This window comes from Dicentrarchus labrax, unplaced genomic scaffold, assembly GCF_905237075.1.
Source record: "Dicentrarchus labrax unplaced genomic scaffold, dlabrax2021, whole genome shotgun sequence".
NCBI classification, from domain to species: Eukaryota; Metazoa; Chordata; class Actinopteri; family Moronidae; genus Dicentrarchus; species Dicentrarchus labrax.
This window is the reverse complement of record NW_026136702.1, coordinates 24645298-24670124: the sequence shown is the minus strand read 5'-3', so window position 1 is coordinate 24670124 and position 24827 is coordinate 24645298. Positions and strand designations below refer to the sequence as shown.

Below are 24827 nucleotides of genomic sequence, written 5' to 3'. Positions count from 1 at the left end.
TATAATAATGTATAGTTAGTGTTGACCTTCTGTCTGCGTCTGCCACAAAGCGTTGCTCCTGAAATTTAGCTAGCTAGCTTCCCTTTTAGCATCTAGCTCACAAAAATGGACATTTTTGGACATGTTATTGAATTTAATGTAATATTTAGATTTTAAATACAAATTTAAGGATTCAAGATTATTTTATTGTCATTCACAATGACTTTACAGCTGATTCTGTAGAGGAGATCAAAGCGAGCATACAATCATCATCTCATCTGGTAGCGGCCTCACACATGGTGGAACTGTAATAAGTATTGCTTTAATTAAAGTAAGAAAATGTAGTTGTTTCCCATAGCATTGTTGCATTTAAAGACATCCTGCAAAACTAATACTATCTAGGGGGCCTTAACCACTACTTTTTGATAAATGCTGGAGGCTTTATAGCCTTTTTACAAAACAGAAGTGTGTCTATGGTCGGAGAGGAGTTGGTCAGACTTGAAGCAGCACTGCAGGGCTGTGAACAGAGGGCGGCAGCACTGCGTTTACACTGAGAGGGCTGCAAACCACCACAGGAAGAAAGTACAGGAAGCAGCGACGGCGGAGGGAGAGCAGCGACGGCGGAGGGAGAGCAGCGACGGTGATTTGGTTAGAATGGCAGCCGACACCGAGTCAAAGCTCCAGCTGGTCCACAGACACATCCGAGCTTTTCCAGACTTTCCGAAGAAAGGAATTCTGTTTAGGTAAGATACTGGTTACCACCTTTTAACCCGCGTGCCACCGGTTTTATTGTGCGCGTGAGGAGGTAGACTACAGCCCCACACACAGCAGGTGAAGGCTCGTGCTGGTCACAGCGGATACACGTCTTATCACACGTGTCTGGCCCCTGTTGCCCTGGAAACAAATAACACATGGGTCACTGGTGCAGAAGTAGGGACTTTGGTCTCGTCAAAAAGTCATAGTTCACATTGTAAAGTGGTGGCTTATAAAGTTATGTAACACCTGTCTTTCTGTACCCGTTAACCATTACATGTCTGTAATAATGGACAGTGTTTGTAATGTTACAGTAGTTTTACCTGTCTGTACTACCTGTAAATAAATGCTGGCCTCAGTCAGTTAGCACCTAAGGGGAGATGAATGACCGCTTTGGTTCCCCCTTCTCATCTTAACCAATAAATATTCACCTGAACAGAACATACAGTACATCAGTTATATCAGTGATTTAAAAAATAAACATTTAGTCGGACCCAGTTCGGGTCATGGTGAAGTGACCCACAAGCTGCCAGGAAGTCATATTACACTGTAAAGTTATCTTAAGCCATGGTATAGTTCTCACTGATTATTTCACCATGCAGTTGAACAAGATAATTAACAACTAGTACTGCTTCCTGAAGCAGAGCTCAGTCCCACCTTCTCAAAGTGTCAAATTGGCTGCACATTGGAGACAAAGATAATTATTTTGCAGGTCAGAGTTCAAGGTGGGATCAGTTCGCTAGAGCAGGGGTTATCAAAGTCTGACTCGAAAGTTAACTCAACAGTTGAGCCAAGATAGGCTGATATTGCTGTTTGACATAACTTCAGACACCAAATACATGAAAAAGGTCTGTCCTGAGACATGTATTGGTGTCTGAATCTCTGACTTTCTGACAGTAAATTTCCCCCAAACTACTGTATCTCTTTAACTAAATCACACACATTTCTTCTATGTGATCTCCTTTTCATAACTAATTTAATAGTGAAGTGAAGCCATTGGTAGTAAAGTCGAGTTGCAGGACTTTGATTTTAGTCTTTTTTGTCCACACTTCTGCAAACTTCTAGTGAAGCAAGGAGCACTATTACTCAACCATTTATTCAAAAATGATTTTAGGGCCAAGTTTAAAGGAAGTGTGGTATTTCCAGAGCAGTGAAGGGGCAGCCCAGAGAATGATGATTCATCCATTTCGGTGCAGAGCCATACTAAAACTAGTGGAAGAATATATCAGATATATATGAAGCTAAAGTCCATAAACAACTCAATTCTCACCACAGGAAGTGTCTTCTCACAAAATAAAGGTGATTCATAATGATATCGATTTTAAATGAGGGCATACTAACACACTGTGTGTATCCTGCAGAGATATCTGTCCCATTCTGAAGGATCCAGCCGCTCTGACAGCAGTAATAGACCTGTTCGAAGAACATGTGAGGAAGAATCACCCACAGGTTGATCTGATCATAGGTAAGAAAGCAAAGCAAAGCACATTTTGTTGTAAACCAGTGCTCCTCTCAATACTTACACTATTTAAAGCTGCAGTAGGTAATTTTTATGAAGATAACTTTTCGTCAAAGTTGTTGAAACCTTCACTATATCCTGACAGTAGAACATGAGACAGATAATCTGTGAAACAATCAGCTTCCTCTGGCTCCTCCTAGTGCTCCTAATGACATTTGCAAGAATCCACCGGGCCTGAATGAAAACAACCAATCAGAGCTGAGGGAGACAGTTGATTGTTGAGTCTAAGGTTATTGAAAGGTTCAAGTTAGGGAAGATACAACATTCTGTTGGGAAAGCAGCCTTCAAATTCTCTGAAATCTGATGTTCTCATGTAAATTCATTATTTAGACTACTTATCTAGATCTTGCCATAATGTGTCTTTCTAATGTATAATTGGCTACCTCTTTATGTTGTTTGTGTACAGGTTTAGATGCTCGTGGCTTCCTGTTTGGGCCTCTGCTCGCCCAGCGGCTGGGTGTCGGCTTTGTCATGATCAGAAAGAAAGGCAAGCTGCCTGGAACCACTGTGTCTGTGTCATATGATCTGGAGTATGGGAAGGTACAGACCACAAACCTTTACTCTGTATTTGTTAGCCTTGTAGTTAGATTCAGTTTACACTGTAGATAGTATTGTAATTGAGGAGTACAGAAATTCAAAGATTGATGTATTAATTGATAGAAATGTTTAATTTACATACATTTCTACACATGTGCATTAAGTACATAAGACAGCATATTAGCAAATAGACAGATCGATAGAACTATTTAAAATGTTCCTCTCCTGTTTCCCAACATATTGTTATGAACGTGCTAGACCAATCTTCTGGCCTGATCTGTTGTTGGAGTCACAGAGGAATACTGGCTGACCAGTAAGGAGATTGTGTGGAACTTGATCTCTTTGGTCACCTTCTGAAGCCTTCAGCAGGGCTTTGCAAGACTGACATTAGACCAGACTGATCATGTGTATCAGTGTCAGTGTCAGTGTACATGTATCCCCCCGTGGGCCCATTTATGACAGCTGCACCATCACAGTATCAGTTTCACAGCTGTTCCAGCTGTTACTTTAAATGACAGCTTCCTCACTGTTCCACCTGTAACATACAGCATACAAACTGATAAAAACACGCAGTGCGTTACAGCTGTAAAGATTAGTCAACTAATCAATTAGTCGATTGACAGAAAAATAATTGTTAAAATAAAATGCCAGAAAATGCTGTTTCAGCCTCTCAAATAAAGAGATCTCATATTCAACTGAATATCTTTGGGTTTTAGATTAACCAAACAATTTACAGACATCACCTTTGAGAAACTGGAATGGATATTTTTCACAATTTTCTGACATTTTGTAGACCAAATAATTTTGGAACAATTACTACCTTGCAATAAACCATCTCTTAGACATGATAATTATATACTACTAATTTGTAACAGCAAATATGTTTTGAGGAAAAGGATGCATACCAAATTATATTTTCTAATAACATAATGAGCCAGTCGCAAATGTAGATACTGTACGTATCAGTAAAATGTTCACTGACAACATATTTAATTTGTTTCCTGCCAAAATAGGCAATCTTCCAATACTGTCAGTATACAAGATAATACACTTCAGCAGTCACGTTAGGCATACGATTTTTTTCATAAACATTCAATCGAAATCATAATCTTTCCCTAACCTTAACCAAAGTCTGGACGCAAAGCCTGGACTGTGGTGACACAGTCATTCACTTTGTACGCCTGGCCTCCAGTCCAGCCACCTCCTTGGCACCATGTTACATAAATATAGTGTTTGATTCCCGTTAAACAGACATTGTCTTTGAACATAATCCAGGCAGGTATTATGTTGTCACCACAACGTCATTATGGAAACAATTTACGTAATTTCTAGAGACAAACCATCAGCACGACCACCAACACAATGAATACCAACTTAGCCTCGGTCTTGACTGAGGTGGTATCAAGGTTTAGATTGAAAGACCTCACTTCATGCAGAAAATCCACCAGTGTGTGTGTTTGAGTATTGTTCCGTGCTTCCGGGTGGAATTTAATCTTTGCTCTTTTCAAAGGTCATGTTCTTTTCTCAAGGATCTTTCTGTATTTGTCTCCTTTCATTGCTACCTCAGTCTTGTGAAGCATTCCCTCAGCATGATGCTGTCACCATGTTTCATCACCGTCTGTCTAATGAACAGTAAGAGTTTTGCTTCTGTACCTACAGGCAGAGGCAGAAATTCAGGAAGATGCGGTGGCTCCAGGACAGAAGATTCTGCTGATTGATGACCTTCTAGCGACTGGAGGTTAGATCAGCTCTATAACCATCATGTTCATTGGATTCAGTGTGACTAGGGAACATCTGTTCCACATAAACATAAAAAGCAAGCAAAAATAGATTTTATGTAATATTATAATAATACTTCTCTTTGCTGAAACTTCTGCTTCAGTTTCAATAAGTGAATCATGCGGACATTATGTATTCACATTGGCAGTCAGTTAATAAGACAGCATAACATTAATTTCTGAAGTCACTTTATTTGCCACAGCTAAAGGCTTGATGCGAGTTCAACCTCTAAATTAAATCTCAGATTAAATATCCTTAAGTGTATTAATTGTATTTTGAAATGAGAGTATTTGATTTAGATGAAACTGGGGATATTATAAATGGGAATATTTTTCACAATTGTTCAAAGAGAGAAAGTCTCCACTGAGAGATGTCTGCTACCTGGATTTTAGATCTGGATAAAGACAGAATTAGTTGTTTGTCATCTGCATAGCTGTGGCAGGAAAAGCCATGTGAGTGAACAATAGAGACTTGGTGTAAAGAGAAGGGGACCCAAAACAGAACCCTAAGGGACGTCAGTAGTGAGGCTACAAGCTTCAGACACAAGTTACCTTTAGTTTGGTTAGTCCTCGGGGTAGAATGTGACTCACGGTTCTTGGGGGATGAAAACAAGTATATGGTGGTTCACCATGTGAAATGCTACTGAAAGGTCCAGCAGGATTACAACGGGAGGAGAGGGCAGTCTCTGTTGACTGGTCCCCCAAGAAGGTTTCTCTGGTGGAGATATGCAGAAGGTTTAGTGAAGATTGCATGCTCAAGTGTTTAAGAAAGAAATGAAAGAAGAGAGGCAGGGTTAGGGTTAGAATCAGAAGAGTTGCGCTTGGGTTTCTTTAAGAGAGGGTTCACTCCAGCTACTTTTAGAGTGTTAGAAGTATTGATGAAGAAAGGAAGGAGGTCTGGAGCAATAGACTGAAGATGGTCAGAGGGGATAGGGTCAAGAGGGCAGGTGGTTGGAGGTGTAGGAGGATAACCAGTGTTAAGTCATTGGGAGAGAGAGGTGAAAAGGACGTTAAAATTTGTAGAGATGGATATAGGACAGGTTTGGAAATGAGCGCATATCACTACCTTTTCTAACAAAATAAAAGTTGCTCGGTAGAAGGGAAGAAGGACATGGGGGGTGGAGGAGGATGGATGGATGGATGGATGGAGTTTTTGGGGTTGGAGACAGAAGATTGAATTTTGGATTAAAGGAAAGAGCTTTTAGCTGCAGATGAGGAGGCAGACAAAGAGGAGAGAAAAGGTCCTCAGAGCGTTGTCAGGTCATGTCAAGTCATTAAAATACAAGATTGTGGCCCAAGGAATAACATTTCCAAGGTGACATTCTGATATGTGTGTGTTGCAGGGACTCTGCATGCAGCCTGTGAGCTGATGAGGAAGCAGCAGGCCGAGGTTCTGGGTTGCATGGTGGTCATCGAGCTCAAAGAGCTGAACGGCATCGACAAACTGAAACCACACAGTCTGTTCTCCCTGGTTCAGTACTGAGGTCCACTGTAAAACCAATGTTCACAGTCAGGGGCTTCCCAAGTGACCACCACCGAACAAGAAGCCTCTGCAGCTTGCGTCCTTTTTTTTGTTTTTGTCATTTCAATCATATATATATATGTAAAATATACATAAATCATTTATAAAGTAATCTCTTAATGCTCTGTTTGAAAGGACTGGAGCCTTACCCAGCATGCTTTGGGCTTATAATCAAGCAGCAACCTCTGTGGCTGGCAAATTAAGCCAACACAACCCAGCCAAGTAACAACCAAGTAACACAAAACTGCACTTCCTCAAACAGCCACTTGAGGCTGGCTCGAGGAGTGAGTCAATCTCCATAAGGCCCCATATTAACACTTTACAGCAGAACTGTGGGGGGGGGGGGATTTTTTTATTTTTATTAGAATGTCCATATGTAAATCTGTATATTTAATAGCTTACACATTCCTATTCTTTCAACAGATTAGTTTAACTTTAAAGAATAGGAAGGTTTCTGGGACTGGATGGCTCTAACTAACAAATTAGCATCTGTCTAGCAGTAGCACATGCTGCTGGCTAATAAACAGTAAAATACATGAACATTTGATAAAACGGTTAACTGTAGCCTAGTTGTACAGTTCATTAAAAAAAAAAAATTTGTGGATTCAGAGGGTGTTAAAGTCTTAACATTTGTACACAAAGTATGCGAGATATCCAAACATGGCTGTGAATCTGCTTCCACTATTGTTATTTTTTTAACATACAGCTGGTGGGAAAAATAGCAGTAAAAAGCCAAACTATAGTTATACCTTCTACTGCTTATGAAATAATCTTATTACTGATGCCTTTATGTGACCTACATAAACAAACCATCAGTGAGAAGACTGGCCATTTCTATATAGTTATTCTTAATGTCTGCCACCGGGTTGGATTCCCCTTGAAATCAATGAAACAAGGTGGTAGGAACACTACCACTTTTGTCCACAGGGGGCATCAGAATCAACACAAAAACAATAAAATCTTGTAGGTGCTTTAAGGCCAAATAACGATCAAATAAGTTGACGCTCTGGGTTGTTTTTTTGGTTACGACCAAAGTGGTATTTCATCTGGAGTGTTGTATTTAAAGCCATACTGTTATGGTCAACCTCAGTGGTTCCCAACCTTTTTTCCTCGAAGCCCCCCTTGCCTGTGTCCAAGACAAGTCAGGCCCCCCCAACCCCTACCTGCATACACGCACTAAATAGGTAATAAATAGCTTAATGAATTTAAATGTGGACCAAAAATGTTTCACTTTGGATTATACAGAGTTTTGATTATCCAATTGGGTGTGTTATTGGGATTTTATAAATTTAATTTTTGTAAATAATTTTGGTAACCTCACAACCTCAGCAGACAAAGTTGTGCTTACCCCCCGCGATCTAACCCTAACCCCATAGGGGGGGCGCGGACCCCAGGTTGGGAACCACTGGTCTACCTGTAACCTCTGTTCTTCTCTCTAATGCACGTTTGCATTGTGATTTTCAGCACCGTTGTCCTTACTGCCTCAAATTCTGTGTTTGAACCACATGTTCATATAATAAATCTATGCAGGAAATGACACTCAGACTCATCCTGTTGCAGTTGGAAATGGTTCTCTATATTATAATTGTTTCAATACCGATACCAACATTGAAAATGATTGGCAAATATGAATATTATATAAAAAAAATGTAAAACATATCGGATCACTACTAGGCAACAGCCTAGAACAGTTCAAGAATTGCAGTGTGACTATCTTTTGTAAATAATTAAATTCTGAAAATGAGATGCCGTCTCATTAAATGTGTGCTAATTTGCATCAGTAGAAACCGTTTTTGGGCCCAACAAATAAAATCTGAACTTTTGTTTTTTTGGGGGGGGTTTGAGTGAATGTGACAAAATGTCATTTTGAGAAATTGTGTACAGAATGTTCAGCTATTGCTATCGAATGCTGGCCTTGTTGCACCTTCTTTTCTCATCAATAGTTACCACAACAGTTTGCATATAGAAGAAAACTGGTTTCCAACCATACATGAAAACCCATGGGGAGAATGAGCAGTGTATCAGGCTTGGCCCAGTGCTCCACACACAATGGTATATCATAGTTGAATGTTGAGCACATAAGGCTAGACTCCTGCAGGCTAAACTCCAGCACTTTAAAGTACTTTGCAGATTCATGGCAACCTTTTCTCTCATGTAATCTTGACAGAATCAGCTTCCATGTCCCTTTCAGATGATTAATGCAGTCATTGCCCTTGTTAATGACTGTTCTATTTAGTGAATTGTATTGAAAAGAAAAATAACTGGAGGCAGTGGGGCTCTGACAAATGATTGTATTTCTGAAACATTATCAAACAGTGACCTTTAAAAATGTAAACATTCATCAGTTCTACATTGTAGAAACCCGATCCATAAAAAGACTGGAGGCAGAACTGTACACATCAATGCTACAAAAAACAAAACATTACCGTAACCGGTTTACAACACAGGGTGGTAGGAATACCAGGACTGGCTCTGCTTAGTCCCATGTGGCCCTCAGGGATCTGAGACACCCCGGTGTCCTGAAGCTGTGCCTACATCAATCGGTGACCGTTTCCACACCGACAGCCTAGAGTGCACTGTGCCTGCTGCCAACAAACCAGTGGAATTCACTTCAAAATATGGCACTCATAAGCAAGCAGCCTTCAGTCGGCCAGCAGCTCGGCCAGCAGGGACCTGAGAATGGTGTCTCTCAGTCATTAACGTCTTTCAGAGTCTCTCCTCCTCTCTCAGTCTGCTGCTCAGTTTGTCCACGACCATGTTGAGTTCCATGTTCTTGTTCAGCTTCAGGTAGAAGTCCTTTCTGATTGGATGAACAGTCAGCCAATCGGCAGCCACTTCTGCCAGCAGACGGATGTGTTTCTCCATTTCACCTGTTCACGGAGGGGAGGGACAACCAGTCACGCAACAGTTCTCGGTTCACGTAACAATGTTAGAAGACAGCAACAGCCCTGTGATAGTGAACTGGCAATAATCTTACGACATGATACGCATCACTTTACAGGGGTTATGATTCAGTAGTAGCTCCCAACCGGTTTCCTCAGGGGGCTGATTTTCTATTACTGAGTTAAGTGACATATTTTATGGATATTTCCTATTATGTTCAATGTATAACAGTAACAGTAGAGAACTGATAAACTGAACAATGAACCCAAACAGTGAAAACAATAACTGCAGGACGTTTGTGTAAAATGAACGGTAAATATTGATTTTACTTTTTTTTCTTTACAATTCTCTGTCTCTGTGGCCATTGTTCTGTTAGCTCTGTGTTTTTTTTATGCTAATGATGTTGTTTATCAGAGAGTGAAGGCTCTATGAATATCTCTTGTGTTCAGGTCTACTAAACAACAATTTAATTTAGTTTTCTTCATGAACAGAATCTTGAGATATAGGCCTACTGTGTATATCTAAGTTTTCTTACACCCCTTAAAATAAAGAAGCCCTTGCAACCCCCTGTGAAGCTTTGGCGACCTCCAGGTTGGGATCCACTGAGTCAATATATTGCGATACTCTAAGAAAGGCAATAGGTTGTGATTTTTAAAAAGTATTAAGAAAAATAAGTTTTTGCAACCAGAACAGTAGGATCTGCATTTGTATTTACCTCTATTTGTCTCTGCAATACCCAACATGGCACTGCTTTTCAGCCCAGAAAATATATACGCGTTTACTTCTTCCTGTCTCAGTTTATGTTGCTACGTTAGAGTGGAGGTCAAACTATCACAAAATATAATACTGCAATACTCAAGTGAAAATACTTTCTCACACCCCTAGTAAAATGCTGCATGCTTCAACTGTTTCTATTTGCCTAACTAGAATTCTAGCAGTTAAAAACAATTCAGAAGCCATTGGATGGAGGCTGGTGGTGCTGCTGTTTGAACCAACCTGTGCTGAGAGCAGATCTGTAGCTGGCCACCATCCTGTTACAGGCCACCTCCATTATTAGAGCCGGCTTCTTCTCTGCAACAAAAACGTTCCGGAGAATCCTGGCCAGCTCGGGAAGCCGTGACATCATCAGCAGGCGATCCTCGTGGACGGGGTTTCGTGTCATGGCTGCCTGGAGTTTCTGGGCTTCCTTCGCCCGAATCTGACAAACCACACAAAACAGCACAATAAATCACAACGTGGTTCTCTAAAAACAATTCATGATAACAATATTACTCAATAACAATAATATCTATGAACATTTTAGAAAAAAAAGCAATAGGTCAAAATAATTGTTTTCTTTTGTGTTCTGTGAGTGTGAACCACATAGCAACAACAGAAAGACACTGAAATTATTTAAAATATGCTGGATTATTAACACAATATCCCAATTAATCATCACCAATAGCAGCATACAGCCCTTAAATTCAACCATGCAAACATACCCATAAAGCACAGTCAAGTCTATACCACCAACCAACCAACCAACCAACCACCCAACCACCCACCCCTCCCCTCCCCTCCCCTCCCCTCCTCCTGGTGTACCTACCCTGTCCAGCAGGGACTGGGACACTCCTTTCAGGGCGGTTGGGACCTGAGCCGCAGGGGCAGCTGACATTTGCGGGACTGTTGAGTTCTGTGGAGTTGTCAGCTCGTTGCTCTCTGCAGCTTTATCTTCTGTCTTCAGAGCCAGAGACACCAGAGCCTTCTCCATCTGAGCACAGGACAATATACAGGATTACTATACTGAATACAGCAGGCATATGATTAAGCATGACTTTTCAGGTTAATTATCCTTTGATTGTACAATATTCATCTAAAATACAACAAACTGATGATATTTTGAGAGACATTTGACAATTTGGTACCTTAGGTGTGATGAGTGAGCGGGCCCTGTCCAGCACCTCCTGAGCCGTGGCCAGTTTCTCTGTGTGAGGAGGCTGGGGCAGCGAGCTAGCCTGGATGGCCGGCACAGTGTCCACGTTAAAGCGAGGGTGCCAGCGGGTCAGTTTGTCTTCTGGGACAGACACTGGAGGAGCCAACGTGGACAGGAAGACCTGCAGGACAGAGAGGTAGGTTTTAGAACTAGTTTAAAACCTTTGACAGAACCATGTTCTCCCCATTGAGTGCCTGAGCCCAGTTGTGACCCTCATTATGTGAAACCAAATGGGAGCTGTGTTGGGAGCAGCAGCTGACCTTGTGGTGTTGTTTGACGATGGAGACCAGGTTCAGATGGAAGATTTGTCTTCTCTCCAGGAGACGAGAGGCTGACAGGACGGGACGTGCTTCATTCTGGTCTGAAGGGGACAACCAAACACACATATGTAAATAAATGATGACATTATTACTGTAAAACAGGGACCTGAAACTACACCCACAGTTTACATACATCCCATTTAGAGACATTTTGTGGATTAGATTAGATTAGAATAGAATGCCTTTATTGTCACTGTACACATGTACGATGAGATTAAATAAGGAATGGAGGGAAGACGCGCAACCATGCGCGCCCCATCTTTCCATTACTGTAAAGGTTAAATTTTGAGCAGAAGCAATTTGTCTTTAAAGACTGAGACAATGTTCTAACCAGAGAGAATGACGGGCTCGACGGTGAGCTGGTAGCTGCCCTTCTTAATGCTGCTGTTGAAGGTGGGGATGTTCTTCTCCTGTCTGAATGTGTAGGCCTCAGGAAACACCGCCTTTATCTGACCCAAGTGGCTCTCCTCAAAGCGCCTGCAAGGTGGATGAAAAGAGGCAAACATCAACGTGAGTTTTGACTCAAGATGCCCAACTCAGATTTTGATTTTGTGCAGTACTGCAATGGATTTAGACAGTTTAGATATGATTCGTGTCATGTTTCAAGGGTTCATGATCTGTATCACTCCCAAGAAATTGAAGAAAAAAAAAAACTCTTTCGATGTCCAGATTTACGATTTACAAACCCTTTGGTTTTTTTTAACCATAGTCACATTTAAACATGAAAAGCCCAACCAGACCCACTCTCCATCCGTCCACCTACTTGTGCATCATGTCCTGGACTCCCTGTTTGAGCTTGGCGAAGGTTGTCGTCTCACAGCGGTTGTACAGCATTGCGACCACCGTGTCCATACTCCTGAACATCTCAGCTAGCACCTTGTACTGGTAAGGCAGGGAGAGGCCAGGAGGGGCTGCCTGGGCGAGGGTGTGGTACCGCTGGTATGCTGGCTGCTCAGTGCTGAGGGACAAGAGAGGACACTTTAACTCCTGATTTGGACTTAGAGGAGCACGTGTTGATGAAAATGCAAAACTGGTGTTGTATGACGGTTTTTCCATGCTCACCTGTCCTGGGTTTGGGTCTCGCTCTGCTTGCTCTCCTTAGCCTCTCTCTCCTCCTTCCTCCTCTGGGCTTTAGCTGCAAGCTCTTTGGACCGTGCTACAGTGGACTTGAGGGCTTTAGCATCAGAGGCGTGCGGCGTGGCAGTGTTTGAGACCTGAGGGGACGTGTCTTTCGGTGCTGCACCAGCTGGAGAGGCAGAAGATGTCAGTGTGGAAAAGGAAGCAGAGGAGGCAGTGCTGGTTATTTCCACTCCGAGTTTCTTGATCCTCTGAAGCCGAGACTTGAGTGTTGCTATGTCTTCTTTACACAGAGCCTGAAAGACAGTGGATAAGAATTTTGTTTAAAGGATAAGTGGGACAATATTCTAATTATTAAATGTATTAAACCTGGTATATGTTGTTCCTATGTGTCACCGGGCTCTATTGTTGTCCAAAACCTATTAAAAACACATCATGAACCACACTGTTGCACTGGCTGACGTGCTCTTTTATCAACATGAACTCAATTCCATGCACCTGTCCTGCTGCCACAAATACTAAAAGGCTAAATGATATGGATTAATTCCCCAAAAATGCACCATTTCAAAACAATAGCGATAATGCTTTTGAAATGCCCAATCTAAAGCCTGTATTTGGTTTGTCCATTCTGGGCTACTGTAGAAACTCAGTGGTTCAACGTGGCAGACTCTGTAGATATAAACAGCTCATTCTAAGGTAACAAAACACAACAATTCTTATATTCAGGTGATTATACATTAATGAAAACATACCTATGAGTATTATATTGCATTTCTGACGAGAGATCCTCCTCAATGTTACACACTGGACCTTTGATACACTAAATCAGCATCAAAATATTAACTTTTCACAACAACTTGTGTTTTGCAACAGCACCTGTATGAATCTAGCTCTGTAGCAAACTAGAGGCTGTGCACCACAACCATTACAGTGCGTGCACAAACTCATCATAGATAGGTACAACTAAGGTAGCGCTCACCCCTCTACACTGACCCAATCCTTTACTCAAACTTTTTAGGCTTTTGGTACACTAACTTCACTTTGTCACAATTTAGGCACTCATGGGAAGCATGTACTTCTCCCAGTAAAGACACACTGCGTTACCTTGCTGGCCTGTCCTCCGGTGCTCTTGCTGATGACTTGACCCCTCTGTGGAGGCGATGCTGGAGCTGCTGCTGGAGCTGCTGCTGCTGGAGCTGCGGGCTGTGGAGTCACCTCACTGGGCGGGGGTTGGACTGCAGCCTGGACATACACAGCAACAAAGTAATCTCAGTGTTCGCTGTCATTGAGTGGTAAGGTACACGCGTGCAATGTGACTGTATATATGTAATTAAAGCTGCAGTATGGATCTTTAAAAAAAAAAAAAAAGGCATTTAAATTAAAATGACCTACTGCAACTTTGAGTTTCGCAGACTGAAAAATAAGCAAACTTTTCTAGTTGCCATCTTTGTTTGGGTTGAATAATGAAGACAAGCCTTTAAAAACAACCTGGAGCTAACACAAATTCCCTCATAGAAGGAGGAGTCGGTCAGAATGAAATTACCTGTGGTGAGTCTTGAGGGAGAACCAGTTTCTTCCTGGCCTTCCTCCTCGTTACTTTCTCCGGGACGTTAGCTTTAGCTTCTCTAACAGCCTCCACTTGCCGTCTCTTCTTGGCCGTGCTGTGGTCGGCGGTGGCTGAAAACACTGCTGCCCCGAGGTCAAACTCCGCTTCAGCCGAGGTCCGCTTTGGTGTCCGGGGACTGGAGGGGGAGTCTTTCGCGGTGTCGCCGGTATCCTCTCTCTCGTTTAGCCCCGCTGCCTCGTCGATAACTCGGACAAACTCCTCATGGATGGAGGACGAACGAAGGAAAACGTCTTTGCTTTTGGAAGATCTTGACCGTGTGCTGGCAACGTTAGACGAAGAGCCACGGCTGCGCTGCCTGGCTGCTTTCACCGGAGCGGCGATGCCCTTCTTTCTCTGGGAAAAGAAGTCGGTCACTCGAGCCTGAGCCATGTTGCTGCTGCCTGAGGAACACACAGGAACCGCAAAGTGAAAAAAATGCACGGTTCTACTATGAAACGAACTCGACACAGATATAAATAGTGTCCATCAACAATGGCTCTCCGGAAACGTTCACACTTCACAGGAAGAAGAAAAGAAGTTTCGCGCGAATTGAGCAAAGCCACGCCCCCGGGTCAGGTGACATCGTAGGCTAGTTAAAGAGGGATGGGACATTTTGATTAATGGTGTATGCATGTGTGTGTACGCTTTCTATCTTTTCATTTTATGTAATACTCTTTTAATGTTTTCATTGTATTCAAGTAATATATAATATATTAATAACATATAATATGTGTAATATGTGCTGCATTGTTTTCCAGAATGTTTCTATATTGTGCTGTTGTTAATTTAAAAAATTTAAATTTTTGATGAATGGCGCAGTTATTAAAGCCACACTTGTTTTAAATCTTAATTTGTTTTTTGTTGTGTTGACGTCGTGTTATATTGCAGGAACTATCTGTCCTGTTGTTGTTTTGATTATTTCTTTGATTGATTGATTCGTTTTTTTCTAAAACACGTTTGTATGGCGACACTGACCCATCCTTCTCATCCAACATGTATCCTTAAAAAAGTAAGACTTTTATTGCAATCATTTTATGTTTCAACACAATATTCAGTATATTTACTTGTTTGTGCAATTGTTAGTTTTAAAATTTAAACAACCGGCAATATTCGTCAATTGATGCACACATGGATACCCATACGCACATATGGGCACTCCTACATTCATACATGCATGCTTATATGACACAAGAAAGAAAAAGAAATAAGTACATTTAAAAAGAAATAAAAAATATAAATAATAATAATCATTTATTATGTAATAATAATAATAAGATACTCTGAGGTAAGTCTATTTGTTTTGCTGAGATCTGCTTCTGTGTGTTTGTGAACTATTTTGTTAATGTATGCATATAAATAATTTCATAAATTCATTCATGGCTTCATAACTCACCCACTTAAACCAACATGGGTCCGAGTGGGTTGCAGGGAGTCCCCAGCAAAAGGAGGAAGAGAATATTTGAACTTTTCTCACATTTTTTGGAAGTTGGAAGAACAAGGGAATACATGGGGTTGGCTGTTTTGACTGATTGTAATTTACAGTGATCCTAGTTTGATCTTTGACCAAGTATAAAGTCTTTACTATCTCTTAAACCTAAAAAAAATACTCTGGGGTCTTAAGACAAAATTCACTCAAATTGGGGATCTGTGGTTTAATGTGCATCTATTGTGGAGAATCCAAGGACATGATTAATCATGTTTGACAATCATCACCTCACATATGATGATCAATGGCACAGAGCAGCAGGTTTCTTCACTGACACCATTGTCTTTTTGTTATTGACATTTATTATATTCATTTCCTCACACCACAAATGTGTCCATGTTCACAGTGTGCAAATCAAATGTCTCCTAGAGACTAAAGAAATTACTGGAACAACTATTTTACATTATAGATTTGACTTTTGAAACAAATGATAAAAGAATAAAAGTAGATTATATGATACTTTGATATAGTTTAACTTCCCAGCCATAAGTAGTTTGAGTAGCCAGATGAACCTGTAACTGAATCACCCACTCAACACAGCAATATCCCCATTCTAATGAGTATTTCTACTTTTGAGTACTCTATGTTAATCATCTCTTAATCTACATATACAGACAACTCTTAACATAACCATGGGTCCCTTAAAATGTAAGGGATTTAAGGCTTAAATCACACTGTTAGCTTAGGGAACGAGAGTTCGGGAAAGTAATCAGTGTCTTGATCACTTATTGCCTACTCCACACACACACTGATCATTAATATGCAAGGCTCAAGGGGCATTTAAGAAATAAGTGATTCATCTTCATACTTGTTAAATGCAAGACTTTTATTGTTTAGGTACCGTAGGGGTGCAAGCACCCTGAGGTATTGTATTTTAATTTTACAAAGGCTCTGCCGTAACTTTATTGTCGGTAAAAAGACTGAAAGAGGAATCACTGTCAGCAGGAGGTAAGTACCTATTAATGTAGTATTATTTTAGCATTGTAAATTTTAGCTTAGTTTTGGTATCTTAGTTTTTATTGTTCTTTGTACAGTTAATTTGATGTGCTTTAGGGTTTTATTTGTGTGTCTTTTGTTTCTAGCGCTGCGGCTGTTGGGGGCCTCTGGTCACAGTGTGGTTGGAGTACTGGGAGTTCACCCACTTTTGATGGTGGTATGGTTGTGGTGGCACATTTTATTAGTGTGGTGTTTTATTTGAATTGTGTTTTGTTTTGTTGTCTGCATTGGTAGAATACTCCCAGTGCACTCTCAGTGGGTGGCTGGCTTCCCAGCCGTAATATGACTGTCTGTCCTCTCCTCCTTTCTTTCCATCCCTGGGGTTTTAGTAAATGCTCTAATAAACAGCCAGTTATGGCAGTTCCCCCACACTGACTGTGTTATAATTCACTCTGTTATGTATACTTTTTCAGACTTTTCTCTAATTGTTTTTGCCTTATCTTGTAAAGCACTGCATGCTTTCATCTCCTTGGTTCTCTAAAATCCTTCAAATAAAGCAGTAAAGCAGTCCAAGAGGGAAAACTCACACACTCACACGTCCACACCGACACCAAGTTTACAAGGTAGATTGATTAATACGTTTACAACCAGATTATGTTGAAGTTCCCTTATATTTTTATTTTATTGTTTATTATTATTGATTCATTATTTATAAAATGATTAATCTATTGTTTGATTGTATTTGTTTCAGTAATAACTGTTTACTTAGATCTTTAGTACAACCATTACAGTTATTTACTTTATTTTCATTTATTTATTTATTTTAGTTTTTTTTATATAGTTTTATACTGTCATATGCACAAATGATTTATTTCAGCATCCTTTCAGCACTCGGCACCATTGCACCATTGTCTACAAATGTTATTGTTTTTGTTTTGATTGTTTATATATATCTGTCTATTTTGTTGAGCTTGTTGACCTGTTTATTTATCCTTATTCTGTGTGTACATACCTGGCCAATAAAATCTGATTCAAATATTTATTTATTTATTTATTTCCATATCTGTGTCTTTTATTACAAACAATCCAAACGGCGTGTGTGTGTGTGTGTGTGTGGGGTGGGAGGGGGGGGGTCCCTTTTATTCCACTGACAAAAATGAATGCTATAAACACAAATTATATAAAGTAGGTCAATTATAGTAAGTCAAATAAATAAAACTATTTCACATGGTAATATATATAATACATAAATATCCTTTGTTTCATTTTACAGTAAGGGCCCACAGGCCAGTAAGAAACCACCTGTGTTGCCTTCACTGGCTCCACATTTTACAGTGTTTATTTGCGCGCTAGGGGGCGCCATTTACACAACAATGTCATTTAATTTAGCGCCTGTTGGAGTTGGAGCAGAGCTATTTCTAGCGCAAGCGGTGATTGACGTGGTCGTGTCAGAAATGTCAGACCTCTAAACAGGCAAACCGGTTTAATGCCAACACAGTTCCCCAAAGGACCGGCGGGAATACACTGCTGAGCGCATTACAACGCAGTAACTGAACAACAGTCATAAACAGTGTGTGCAGTGAGTGTGTGTGAGCAGTGAGTGTGTGAGAAAGGAGCAGTGAGTGTGTGTGAGCAGTGAGTGTGTGTGTGAGCAGTGAGCAGTGAGTGTGTGTGAGCAGTGAGTGTGTGAGCAGTGAGTGTGTGAGCAGTGAGTGTGTGAGCAGTGAGCAGTGAGTGTGTGTGAGCAGTGAGTGTGTGAGCAGTGAGCAGTGAGTGTGTGTGAGCAGTGAGTGTGTGAGCAGTGAGTGTATGTGAGCAGTGAGTGTGTGAGCAGTGAATGTGTGTGAGCAGTGTGTGTGTGTGTGTGTGCAGCGGGGAGGTGACCAGCAGCGTTAGCGGCAGCAGCAGGCCGCTCAGTGGAGAATAGCTCCTCTATGAACGCCCTTCAGACTCACTTGCCTGTGAATCACATTTTCCACCTACAACACTGTTACTTCAGACTGGGCCCCTCCGGAGGAACACATGCAACAAACGCTTTCTTCCTCCCCGACAGCTCCGCTCAGAGTCGAACTGCTGCTGCTCTCTCATAGAAAGGGGATCGATACTCACTGGAAACTTTATTCGAACTCTCCTCAAGTTTTTTTTTAACTTTTTGATGGGAGATCATGATCGAATATCGGAATAATGGTGTATCTATTCCTCTGTCACATTTAATCAATCAGCCCCGATGGAGCCGTTTTAAGTTGGCGAGCCAGCGTTCCTGCGCTGATCGATGGTAGTTATTGATCTAGTGACTATCGATCAGCACTGACATGGATCTTCAGGTGGTGGTCTGGCTCTTCTACTGCCTTCTGCTGCCCGCCGCACTCCTAACAGGTAACTAACTTGTGATAGCCAGCACTGTCTGCTGCCATGTACTGCTGGGTGGGAACCGCTGGAGCAGCTGGAGGGAAAACTGTAAAAACTTCCACTTTCACCGTTTTCCAGCGTTTTCTTCGGTGCAGTCGAAACGTGACTGCAAACGATACTCTGTCGGTGTCCCCACTATCAGCACACACACAGAAGACTTAACGTAGAGACCTTAAGGAGAGAAGTTGGTGTTTTAAAGTGAAATCTCAGCCCTGCTGGGTGTTGCTGTCGCCTCCCGTGGTGTTACGATGTTGTGAAATGCGAGAACGGGTGAAAAAAGTGAAATTAATTCTTAAAGTGAGCTGCTTTGGTGTTGGAATATTAGCCGAATTAAGTATCACCCCAAAACACACGTAGCACGTTGTGAGTTACTTTCTACCAAGTGTGTTCTTTAGCTGATAAGTAAGGAAATCCGTAATTGACTGATATCGCAGATAGGGTCAGGCTGGGATAACTGTGTGCCTACCCTAGCCAATGGGAACCGTGACACACGTGAAACTTCTACAGTTAGTTAATAAGAGGGCACTGTAAGATCTCCTCAGTGCTGATATAAACTGAAACCGTTTTTTAGGTGTGTGTCGGACAGAATCTTGTTTTGTGTAAGTCCTGATAGTAAGATTAGTCAGAACGCATTATCTGTCATCCATGCTTTAGTCTGTTTTCGTGGTATTCTCAGCTTGTTGCTTGAAATGGTTGCAGCTTAATAATGTAGTCAGTAAAGGCAATTTTTCCATGACTTGGTTTTGCCCTCTTTAAATATGTCGTTTGCATTTTTGTTGTTGTATTTGCTTTCAGTATGATAACTGCAGTCACAATGGAGACTTAAAGGACCAGTGTGTAGGATTTAGTGTCATCTAGTCAAGTTGCAGATTGCAACCATTTGAATACAGCTCAGCCTTCCTAACCTGTAGAAAAAATGGCTGGTGGCTCTGAAAAACGCAAAAACCAGTGTTTGGTTTGTCCATTCTGGCTTACTGTAGAAACACGGTGGACCAAATAGAAGCTGACCGGTTGTGTCTGTAGATAAAAACAGCTCATTCTAAGGTATCAAAAACACAACGATTATTATTTTCAGATGATTATACACTAATGAAAACATACCTTAGAATATTATATTCCATTTCTGCTGATAGATCCTCCTAAATGTTACACACTGGACCTTTTAAAGGAGCAGTCTCACTGAAATATACTCCCCATTCATTTGAGTATGGAAGGGCTAAAAAGATGTCAGTAAGGTAAGTAACTGACCTTGTGTCATGGTGGTCTTTGAGGAAAAGGCTTTATAGGATGCAGGGATTACTTTGTTGCAGTACCACAGTTGGTCACTAGGAACTGGCAGCGAGGCGGACCCTGCCACAGCTTTATATACCGGTTTCCTGTCCACAACAATTTTGCACATTCAGCTATGTGGCAAAAAAGCTGCTTTTTATGGACATTTTCAGCATTAACAGAACTATTTCACAACATGACAGGGCATCATTTAACAACTCCCAGCTTGAGCCAGATACATGACACATGCAATTCCAGTGAGAACTGGCAGATAGTGGCAGGAATAAAACTAACCCAGGCTACACCAGTAAGGTGTAAGTGCTATTTCCTAAGTTTTGAAGCTCTTTTTAGACTCACTGGCTGTGATGCGGTGCAAGATGTCCTACCCTCTGAGTGAATCTTTATTGAGGCATTGTGGGTTAGCATGGAGCTGCGATGTGGAAAAAAAGGAGTGGTTGGTAGTAAAGAAAATTATGCAATTCAAGGTGAACTAGACTAGAAGTTTGGTAGCGACAAAGTAAGTGATGTAGTGTTCGAGGAAGTTTTGTCTTTATGAGTTGTGTAAACATTTCTGTGGAAGAGAAGATGATTATGGCAGATCCCACCTTTCCCTCCAACATTATAATAGATAGATAAAAATAAAGTGGTGGGTTGTTTATTTACTTCCTATGGTATCCAAGAGCAATGACACACCCAACACTGAGAAGTGGCTAAGACGGTGTTGAGCAACTGATTTCCCTTCCAGTGAATATGACATGATGTCATTCTCAGCTGACGACTACTTCATTAGCATTGTGTGTTGTCAGTTTTTCATGAAGGAAAAACTGCTGTGTATATGAATCACTGTCAGGGATCTTGTTGGTTGGCCTTGTTGAATATCATTCATTATAAGCAGATGTTAAAAGTGTTTGAAGTAAACAAATGTCTCTGCATCAGAGGCTTCTTATTTCTGGTCTGTACACACACACACTTAACTTAATATTTCTGTAGGAAGCATACTTGTGGTGTTTTGTTATGAAAGGTCTAATATTTTGTGTATATGTGTGCGTGATAGAGCGGGAGAAAGCAAACAGTATGTGTGTGCGTGTGTCTGTCTTCTGACAGGATGTCGCCAGCTAGAACTTGCAGTGTTTCTGTCAACAGTGCATGAGTTTCAAAGTCAAAGGAAGTGAAACATGGCAATAAAGTTGCCAAGACATTGCCCCACACACACACACACACACACACACACACACACACACACACAGACACACATACACAGACACACATACACATACACACACACTAGTCTGCAGCTGGTCGCCTAATGTACTGCAGTGTGACTTGTATTGATCTTTGTTTTATTATTAATGTCAGTGTTGGTGTGTTGTGTGGATTAATGCTTTTTTAAACGAATGCTTTGTGATGCTTTGTCTTTTAGAGAGCATTTGTTGTATTTGACAGACCTTAATATTATACTTAAATGTTCCCAGACAAATGTTGTTGTTGCTTTCTATGAAAAGAGGTTTTGACTGCCATCAACCCTTGAACCATCTATCTATCCGTCTTTCCATCCCTCCATCATAGAGATTCAAACGGGCCCAAAAGCTCCAGCCCAAACACTTTACCCCTCCAAATCCACTTTAATTAAATACATAAATAAATTCAATAGATTTGATTATTTCAAGCTAAAGTAAACTGCAGTGTGCTTATAATATAGTACAAATTATTATCAAAACAAATATATGATCAATTCACTCAATAATTATAGTTGTGTGCATTAATAAAATATTAAATATAGCTATATGTATATAGAAAATCTCATTCTGGCCCAAGCCTGGCCTATAGCATCAGTTTTGGGCCTGAAAATCAAAGCTCTGCTCTAGTTCATCCCAGCATTAATATGCGTATGTGTGACTCCATAAACTGCTGTAGGCATAGGTGGTGCTTGCTTTGCATGTAACCAGATAACATCAGTCAGCTGTTTAAAGGTCCAGTGACCGGTGGTAGGACAACAGGTCGAACATCACAGAGTCTGCAAAGTTGTAGGGCTTCTTCAAAGTGGCGATCTCAAATGTGAACAATGAGTGGATCAGAACAAAGGATGGCTCATCCATATGTTTGCTATATTGGAGGTGACGCAGTGAACTGGGTAGACACTGGGCCCAGGGACATAGGGTTGGTTTCAGAATTTAGAGGGACACAATGAAGTCATGAGCTCTTCAAAGCTAAAAAAGGAAGACAAAAGACATTGTGCATTAAGTTGTCTATCAAAAAACGACTTAAAGCATGCTTTGTTCATTAATGCACTAAAATCCCTTTTTAAGTTGGGTGGAGATCTGATACTTAATGTCCCCTCCAGTCAGAAATGTGTTTTTCTTCTTGTTCCCACAGATATTTGAGCTTCACTGTGTATGATGTCTGAGCAGAGTTGGACACTAGAAGGATGTTTTCACATTCATCTGCTGAAAGTGGAAAGTTTCTCTGTGCTTATTGAAAATCTGATTTTAACATTTGTATATTCAGAGACTCTGGACGTTTTAATGAGGTAGAAGGAGTAGATGACTTTTTAAGGATTTTAATGTGGAAAAAACACATCAGACACACATTATTGTCCCAAGCAGAGTGTTTGTATATGTCTTAATACATGTTTTGTTCGGGGGATCTTTAATCATTTTGGCTGTCAGTGATCACACACACACACACACACACACACACACACATACACACACACACGTAGGGCTGAACCATTCTACACACATTTTGCTACAAAAGAGTGAGAGGAAAACCCCAACATGTCCCTAATGAGTTTATAATGGCACTTGTAAGTTCCCGCTTTTGGTACTTTCAGTTTCATATTAGACAGAATGGTTAACTTATGGATTCGTGTGACCTGTGTTGCTTGCTTTAATAGACTCACAAAAATGTGACAAATCAAAGGAGAACAGTTCATAGATGAATATAGAAACACGCTGAATGCAGATACCACCGAAGGACACTAGACCTCACTGTATAGATGTAGATGAGCTAAAAAGAAGAGGCCTTGTGAAGCTCAGTGTGGTCGGTTCTGGACGTCGCCACCTTGGCAGTCCCGCCTCCGCCGTCACTTTTTGGAGCCAACCTGAAGTGGCACTTCTGTGTTCGCTTCATTTGCCAGCCGCTTGTGCTATACGCAGACTTTCTCGCTCTTCATACTACGTCAGCTGACTTCAGTGGCACATAAAAACATTATGTTTGGAAGGGTGTGTCCAGAAATGACTTGAGAGGGTTACTTACAGCATCACAGTAAAGCACATAAAGGGCCACTGACCAAGCGGCCATATTTCACGAGTTAGGGGTGTAAAACACAACTTAAAAATGCTTGTAGAACATACTTGTTAAATGTACATGAGCTTTAAAAGAATGTGAGTGTATGAACGTCTCTATAGTTCAGACGTGATGTTTGGTGACAGTCCGGGTTCCACACAGGGAGATTTAAGCTGAAAAAAAAGAGAACCCTTCTTGGCATATAGTTAGAGTTTATGCATCAAAAGGGATAAATTGGATCTGTATCCCATATATCATATATCATATATCAAATATCAAATTAAAACAAAAACGACCCTGTTTGACGGAGTGTTGTGGTGTGTGTGATTGTTGCTAAGCCAGTGAGTCAGAGCCATTCCACACCAGAGCAGTTTAACAAGACTTCATGGCTCAGTGAGAAATACTCAGAGTGTGTGTGAGCTGTGGGGTTTGTGGGAGTAAGCCAGAGAGAGGAGGAGGAAGAGGGATGAGTGCAGATGGTTTTTCTCTGATCGGACGGAGGGAGTGGAAGGGATCTGATGATCAGAGTTTATCGCGGCACTGTCAGGAGAATAAGCCGCAGCTCGTCTAATCTTCTTCTTCACTTCTAATGATGATAAACTCTGCAACCTTTTCTTGACTTTGCAGAGCTAAGTCAGATTTTCCTAAGCGCTGGCCTTTTTTTTCCCTCCTCAGTTTTAATGGTGAAGACATGCTGTTGCATGTTTGGGCCAACATGCTGGGAGCGTGGCACGTTTGGAGGGTTCAGAGCCAGGACAGTGTCTGCTCCAAGGCTCTGACTGGCCCGTCTGTAGAGGAGCATTAACTCATGGAATATATGAGCGCGAAAGCGACTTTCTGGGAATTGTAGATGTCATGTAAACAAGTGTAAAGGACAAAAGTCGTTTAATTAGATTCTACAGGGGGATGTGTGAACAATTGTCAGGGATTAGCAGGTTTCCAACATTCAGCAGTCATTTAGTATATTGTAACTTCTGTAGTGAAGATAAACTTCCTTTGGTAAAGAATGTCATCTATTGTGCTGGGCTCCACACTTCCACCAAATAGGTTGCCAAACACTTGGCTGATTGGGCCAGACAGCTGACTGTTCCCACAGAATAAAGAGGGAGTGGATAGGTGTGCTGTTTCAGCTTTCAGAAACTCTCCAATGTGAAATGCACCACAGGAAAACTTGGAAGGAAGCACCCATGTCAAATGCTTGTAGTCTTAGCTTACTGGTGAGGCAAGTTTGAACACATTTGATCTGAATATATATATATTTGGGGCGGCTGTGGCTCAGAGGTAGAGGTGGTAGTCCACTAATCAGAAGGTTGTGGTTTGAGATACTGAACCCCAAATTTCTCCTGATGCTGTGCATCGGAGTGTGAATGGGTGAATGGGTAATTGGCATGTAATGTACAGTTTTTTGAGTGGTTGGAAGACTAGAAAGGCACTACATAAGTACAGCCCATTTACCAGGGGCGGCTGTGGCTCAGAAGCAGAGCGGGTCGTTCCTT

The 24827-nt window shown here is 41.2% G+C and overlaps 3 protein-coding genes across 5 annotated transcripts in view; 2 read left to right on the top strand and 1 right to left on the bottom strand.

The window, feature by feature from the left end:
• Positions 1–553: 553 nt before the first annotated feature.
• Positions 554–7830, top strand: aprt (adenine phosphoribosyltransferase). Its single transcript, XM_051424569.1, has 5 exons — positions 554–722; positions 2094–2197; positions 2658–2791; positions 4448–4526; positions 5910–7830. The coding sequence occupies exons 1-5, from the start codon at positions 634–636 to the stop codon at positions 6047–6049; spliced, it is 546 nt and encodes a 181-aa protein (XP_051280529.1). The 5' UTR covers positions 554–633; the 3' UTR covers positions 6050–7830.
• A 532-nt stretch (positions 7831–8362) lies between these two features.
• On the bottom strand, positions 8363–14489 carry cdt1 (chromatin licensing and DNA replication factor 1). The gene is made up of 10 exons (XM_051423455.1): positions 13884–14489; positions 13445–13582; positions 12326–12636; positions 12027–12221; positions 11595–11740; positions 11204–11304; positions 10876–11064; positions 10557–10721; positions 9968–10169; positions 8363–8958 (listed from the first exon to the last, which is right to left on the bottom strand). Exons 1-10 carry the CDS (start codon positions 14334–14336, stop codon positions 8795–8797), a joined length of 2064 nt encoding a protein of 687 aa, XP_051279415.1. The 5' UTR covers positions 14337–14489; the 3' UTR covers positions 8363–8794.
• A 3638-nt stretch (positions 14490–18127) lies between these two features.
• piezo1 (piezo-type mechanosensitive ion channel component 1) overlaps positions 18128–24827 on the top strand; it is an 87071-nt gene continuing 80371 nt past the window's right edge. For all 3 annotated transcript variants that reach the window (XM_051422617.1, XM_051422608.1, XM_051422599.1), the window contains exon 1: positions 18128–18744. In XM_051422617.1, the coding sequence (XP_051278577.1) occupies positions 18681–18744 (64 nt within the window). In that variant the 5' untranslated portion in view covers positions 18128–18680. The remainder of the gene's footprint in view (positions 18745–24827) is intronic.